The sequence below is a fragment of the Myotis brandtii genome, unplaced genomic scaffold (genome assembly GCF_000412655.1).
Source record: "Myotis brandtii unplaced genomic scaffold, ASM41265v1 scaffold488, whole genome shotgun sequence".
NCBI classification, from domain to species: Eukaryota; Metazoa; Chordata; class Mammalia; order Chiroptera; family Vespertilionidae; genus Myotis; species Myotis brandtii.
This window is the reverse complement of record NW_005368638.1, coordinates 301,475-307,583: the sequence shown is the minus strand read 5'-3', so window position 1 is coordinate 307,583 and position 6,109 is coordinate 301,475. Positions and strand designations below refer to the sequence as shown.

General features: G+C 52.5%; 1 protein-coding gene and 1 long non-coding RNA gene across 2 annotated transcripts; one reads left to right on the top strand and one right to left on the bottom strand.

Annotated features, from left to right (window-relative positions):
* The first annotated feature begins 374 nt into the window (after positions 1-374).
* Positions 375-943, top strand: LOC106727853. The gene is made up of 2 exons (XR_001364104.1): positions 375-435; positions 849-943. It is a non-coding gene; the product is annotated as an uncharacterized LOC106727853 (long non-coding RNA).
* On the bottom strand, positions 928-6,062 carry DBI (diazepam binding inhibitor (GABA receptor modulator, acyl-CoA binding protein)). The gene is made up of 4 exons (XM_005876476.2): positions 5,935-6,062; positions 4,766-4,883; positions 2,531-2,593; positions 928-1,079 (listed from the first exon to the last, which is right to left on the bottom strand). The coding sequence occupies exons 1-4, from the start codon at positions 5,941-5,943 to the stop codon at positions 1,006-1,008; spliced, it is 264 nt and encodes an 87-aa protein (XP_005876538.1). The 5' UTR covers positions 5,944-6,062; the 3' UTR covers positions 928-1,005.
* Between the last annotated feature and the right edge of the window lie 47 nt (positions 6,063-6,109).

The following is a 6,109-nucleotide window of genomic DNA, read 5'->3' as shown; positions in this document are numbered from 1 at the left end:
TCCTTGCTCACTGGCTCTGGAACTGAGGACTGGTTGGACCTGAGACAGACCTCAAACACCTGTCAACCCTGCTTTCCTCCGAGCAGGAGGCTAGCAATGTTCCTGACAGGGGCTGAAGTACCTGCAGACTGAAGCCTCTGCCAGGCCCCTGAAGGGCGCGCTGGAACTGGGAGGGATACGAGGTGGGAAAGGACACTCCTATAGCCGTCCGCCTCCCCGCAGGTGAGTGCACTCTGGGCCTGGAACAGGTGGAACTGCCTGCCTCACTCCTGGCAGAGGACCAGGGACGGGACAGAGCTCAAACACTTCCAGACAAAATCTTTAGAAAAAGAAAGTGAGATTGGAAGTGTAAATTATTTCAAGGAACCAGATTACCAAAGACTTAAGTAACAAATGCAGTTTTAATTGGTCTATAGATAAAAACTACTCCGCAAGGTGAGTAACCATTTCCGCTCCTAATGTTAGAGCCGTATCCTGGACATGTTCAGGGAAGAAGGTTAACTTCATTATTTCACTTCATCCGTGGTATTAGAAAAACAAGGCATGATTATCAGTTTAGATGACATGCGTGGCTGGCAGCCAAACCCAGTCCCTACATTCCATATTTTTTCTTTAGTTCTTCTACTTTGTTGACGTACGCTTTCATGGCATCTTCCTTGGACGTCCCTGTAAGGAATCAACAGATTGTCTGTCAGAGGCAGCACGAAAGTTGAGCGTCAGCCTCAGAGCCCCTGACAGCTCTGGTTTAACACTCCGAGGCTGTTTCTCACCTGCAAAGGGCGGGCCCTACTCCCCAGACCTCGGAGACCTAGCCGGGATCTGACGAAGAACTCGAGAAGCCCCGCAAGGTGAGTAACCATTTCCGCTCCTAATGTTAGAGCCGTATCCTGGACAGTGTTCAGGAAGAAGGTTAACTTCATTATTTCACTTCATCCGTGGTATTAGAAAAACAAGGCATGATTATCAGTTTAGATGACATGCGTGGCTGGCAGCCAAACCCAGTCCCTACATTCCATATTTTTTCTTTAGTTCTTCTACTTTGTTGACGTACGCTTTCATGGCATCTTCCTTGGACGTCCCTGTAAGGAATCAACAGATTGTCTGTCAGAGGCAGCACGGAAGTTGAGCGCAGCCTGAGCCCCTGACAGCTCTGGTTTAACACTCCGAGGCTCAGTTTCTCACCTGCAAAGGGGGGCCCTACTCCCTACACCTCGGAGACCTGGCCGGGATCTGACGAAGAACTCAAGAAGCCTGGCCCACAGAGAACGCTCAATGCTCCATAAAGCACTGAACCAATGTGTGTGTGGCTGTCCTGAGGCCTGCCAATGGCCTGCTGGCCTTGTGAGTCCCCCACTGTCGTGAGTAAGGGGTTAGTCTGAGTCTTGGGCAAAGGCGGGGCCCTCCCGACAGGCAGGAGAGCCGCACCTGGGGAGCCGCAGTGGCCTTACGGGTCCTGCTGACTTCCCGGTTTGCTTTGGCCTATCAAGTATTTCTCTGTTGGGCTCTTAACTCCCAGAGCTGTTAAGCTGGTGGTGAAACAGCAAAGCCAAGCACCCTTTTCTCCCCAGAGAGAAGCTACGAGAAAAGTTTTGAGAACTCTGAGCAAAAGCAGCTGGCTCTTGGAGGGGGATGAGGCCAGTTTTTGCCTTCTTGCTGCTGTGTAAGAGACACCGACTATGCTAGTATATTCCTCAGAGACAGTAACACCTACTTTCCCGGATCCACGTGAAGGAGAGAGACCTGCTGGAAATCGGAGCGTGTCTGAAGCACTGAGTGTGTGGGGCCTGAGGATGGCATGGAAATGCCCATGGAAATGGACAGTCGGACGGGCATTCCTGTTCCAGTTCCTTCAAATCCTAGGAGTGTTTTTATTGTATTCTGGTCCTTTTTGAGTTCAAGTGTTTCTCATTTGCAGGGAGACAGAGGGCTTATTCAGAAGCTAGCTACAAGAACAAAAAAGCTGGCAGGCACGTTAGTGCCAACTTTTAGGTCTTGCTAGTGCAGGTGGCACGTGATTAAGTCGGAGCTGGGACACTTGGCTGCTGTTGCTTAGCGTAGAATAGCTCCATTCACTGAGCCTACGAGTGCCAGAGGCTTGCCATGCATTAGCTCATTCCTTTCTTTTTGTGCCTTTCTGGCTGGAAGGGAACTGGGGAGGGCTGCTTGGGCTACGGGGTCACTGCCTGGCCTTGTGGGGGAGAGGAGTTGTGGGCAGCAAACCTCCCCTAATTCTGAGTATATATAAGTCCTCGCCAACTATATCGACTTCTAATCTGTTTCTCAGTGGCCTGGCCCCCGTCCCTCCTCTCCAGATGACACCACGACTTGGAGATGGTGCTTTTGGAGAAGGCATTACTGGTATTAAGAGAAAAAGTAGGTGGCCCAGTTTTTTTCCATTCCGACACAGGTCAAGCTGTGTCCAGCCCGGGCCTCACCCACTCCGTTTTCCCTCCTCACCCCTTGCAGGCCGTCATCAGGAGGATTTCATTACCGGGCTTCACAAATGAGGGAAAGGGATGAGAACAATTACCTTTCAGCTCATTCCAGGCATCCCACTTGGCCTTGCCTTTGAGGTCCAACATCCCAGGCCGTTCTTCAACAAGAAAAGGGAAGACATTAGGTCTGCTTCCAGTTCCAAAGGAAAACTTTAGCAGCTTTCTTGCCATGAAAGGCATCTTTATCACACCAATCCCTTCTACACTGTCATGAAGGTAAACGGCTGAGAACAGTGTACAGAAATACAAACTTAAAATCCAGAGAGAGTATAAGGGCAACTGCTCCCATTACTAGAGGGTCCTTGTCTTCAAAGTTAAGTAACTCCCAAACGTCTCCTTTTAAAAATTGCACTTTAAACAATACTATGAAGTTTCCCCATTTCTGTCTCATGCATTACTGTTTAGTTTTCTGAGTGTCCTTTTCTGTGGGCTGCATGTTCATACCCTTGCCCCATTTTCCACCAAATCGTTAGTCTATTTCTTGTTGATTTGTGGGAGATTTTTCCTGAGAGCAACGTTTCTTTAAGTCAGACCATGATTTTATGCTCTGTTGATTTGTGGGAGATTTTTCCTGAGAGCAACGTTTAAGTCAGACCATGATTTTATGCTTACAGACTTATCAGTTGCACTTGGGAAACACACTCACGAGTTCCCTGCTGACCTCTTCCCTGCCACGCAGAGAACCAAGCCAAGGGGAGCAACCACGGTGCCCACAGCCTGGACCCTGTGCCAGAGGAACATCACGCCTTCCTAAGTGCTTTCTGGGAAGCATTCCCGGAGGTACCTGGGAGGAACTGCACCCGCAGTCATCAACTGAATTCTAGAGCAGCACCCCCCCAGCGGCCCCTCTGTGATGATGGAAATGCTGTACATTTGCACCGTCCAACTTGTCACTTGTGTCACTTGGAGCTCCTGGAATAGTGGCTTGTGTGACTGAAGACTGAACTTTTGATTCTACTTAATTTGAGCTATCTTCAGTTTAAATTTAGATAGCCACGTGTGGCTAGTGGCTACTGTACTGGACTGTGAAACCTGAGAGTGTGCTGGTACCTCCCTGACCGGGAAGTTACAGATTCCCAAGCCAGCCTACCTGCCCTCACGTGAAAGCAGGGCAGGCCCAGTCTCTGTGAAAACACTGCTTGGCTGAAGAGTATCTTGGTGGCTCTAGCCACCCCCACTTCATCTCTCCACCCCCTTCCCAGGAGGACACAGCTTATAAACCCAGCATAAAACTCACCTCCACCACGAGACCTTTCTCAACTCAGCCCTCCCTGGGAACCCATGTTCGATTTGGCATTGCACCAGATCCCTACCTCTGGGCACTTCGGCATCCAGGAGGCTCGCAGCCAGCCCACCTGCTCCACCTCCAACCCAACTGCAGTGGAATTGGGGGCCCACTCACCCTCCTGATCAGAGAGGGGAGGGGGTAACCTCATTTTGTGGTGCCATGGCCACCACCTCCGAGTCCTTGCATGGACTGAATCATGCCACTGCCTAACCCATTTCTCTGCCTCATGCATTACTGTTTAGTTTTCTGAGTGTCCTTTTTTGTGAACTGTATGTTCATACCCTTTCACCATTTCCCCCCCCCGAATTATTAGTCTATTTCTTATTGATCTGTGGGAGATTTTTCCTGAGAGCAAAGTATACACCTGAGAATCAGGGACTTTGGGGGCAGAATAAAAACTGGCCGAGGCAGGAAAGGCAGTACTATGGAATACGTTAATTCAAACTATGGCCTCAAAATCTGTACTAAGACTTTTCAACAGGGAATGGTCACCAGGAAATGTTTCAGCAAAAAGGCTCTGACCTGTCCCAGGAAGCCAGCTGCTTCTCTGCTCCTGATTTAGGCTTGGTCCCCTGCCAAGTGCGCGGAGACTTTGATCTTGCCCGTTTAGGGTGGAAGCACTATGCTTCAACAAAGCTACTCGTGAGCTGAGAGTTGAGCAAGTCTCTTCCAAGCTGGGGGCCTTCACCACCGCCCAAGAAGATGGGAAATGCTCTTGATCAGTAAAGTCTAGGATTTGAATTCTCTACCTGACCTACCAAGAACCAAGAACAGTGCAGGGTCTGTACACCCAATCCAGGAACATGATCTCGGGGAACCTCTCCCGGCTTACACCCTAGGAACGTCATAAAAGTTACCATCCCACCCAAAGAGTTCAGAAGGTTTTGAGCGAGGTTCCCACAGATTAAGAGTCCCAGCACCCATCGAGGCTGCTGAGTCTGCTTGGCTGAACAGGGGCCCGCCCCCCTTCGTCTCAGCATACCTGTATTTACGTCACCCACAGTCGCCTGTTTGTAGCGGCTGTAGATGAACAGCATCTCATCGTCTGCTGGCTTGGTCTTGAGGTTCTTAACATCCTCGGCAGCTTTGTCAAACTCAGCCTAAATGCGAGAGAGAGAGGAGAGGCCTGAATGGAGCTCGGTAAGGGGATGGAGGAGTTGCAGAGGCAGCACTCCTGTAATGCAGGTGAGGGAAAGCAGCTCCCTCGCAAGTGTGTCCCCTCCTCCCCACAACCGGACAGCTAGAAAGATCCAGCAAAACAAGGAGGTGGCTCACAGGCTCCCTTATCTGATAACTACATTAAGAAAGCTCTCATACACCGGGTGTCAGGTACTGGAAATAGCGTGGGAAGGAGAAGGCTAAGACTGCCTGCAGCGGGAGTGTACTCGGCAGGAAAGGCGCATGGCCACCTGCCTGGGCAATACCGGGTCGCCCTGGGGATGGCTGAGGTCCCAGTGAAGCCCTGACCTGGGACAGGGGTGGCTAAAACAGCTGAAAAGGGGACAGGGCATGAGTACAGCAGGGTCAGGGCCTGAGTCAGTTGGCCCCCTTCCCCCGAGTTTGGGGCGTCCAGCGCCAACCTCTGTCCCAGTGCCGGACTGGAGAGAGAGAGGAGAGGAGCCAAAGGTCGCCCAGCACAGCTCGGTCTCGGAAAAGCGGCTACATTCAAGGGAGGGGAAGGCCTCGGGGGTCGCCTCTCCCCCGGCGCACCCTCCCCCGGCCGCACGGACACTCGGCCCCTACTTCTGACCTCCAAGCTCTCAGCCACGGTCTCCTTGCTTCCCTTCTCCGCCCTTACTCATGTCCTGTCCTTCCGGATGGGGGACTCGGTCCCTTTCTCCTTCCAGCCATGCAACCCTCTATCTCTCCTCTTTCTACCTCGGACCCTCGCCTCCGATCCCTATCCCTGCTTCACCGCGAAGTCCACTCGATGGGCAACTTGCCAGCAGTTGCAGGGTGGATGGCGGTGTAGGGAGCCCCAAACCGAAAGTTCCGCTATCAAGGCTCTGTCCAAAGGGTCAGGGCTGGGCACGGGTCCAGGAGGCAGAACGGAGCCGGGAAGAGAAAGACCTTCCAGGGTTCTGCCTGCGGGGTGGTCCCCACGCCGGCTGCCCGCCCCGCTGCCCTTTCGCAGCCCCGCACGTGTCCTACCTGAGACATGACGGCGGGTAGGTGCAAGGACTTAGGAACTGGCGGACGCGGCGAGGAGCTGGGAGAAGTAGCGCAAAAGCAGTCTGGCAGCGCCTTTAGAGGCGCAGTCGCAGGCCTCCCCAGCGGGGCTCGGGCGAGCGAGCGGCAGCCAATCAGAAGCCAGCTCTGCGCGAGG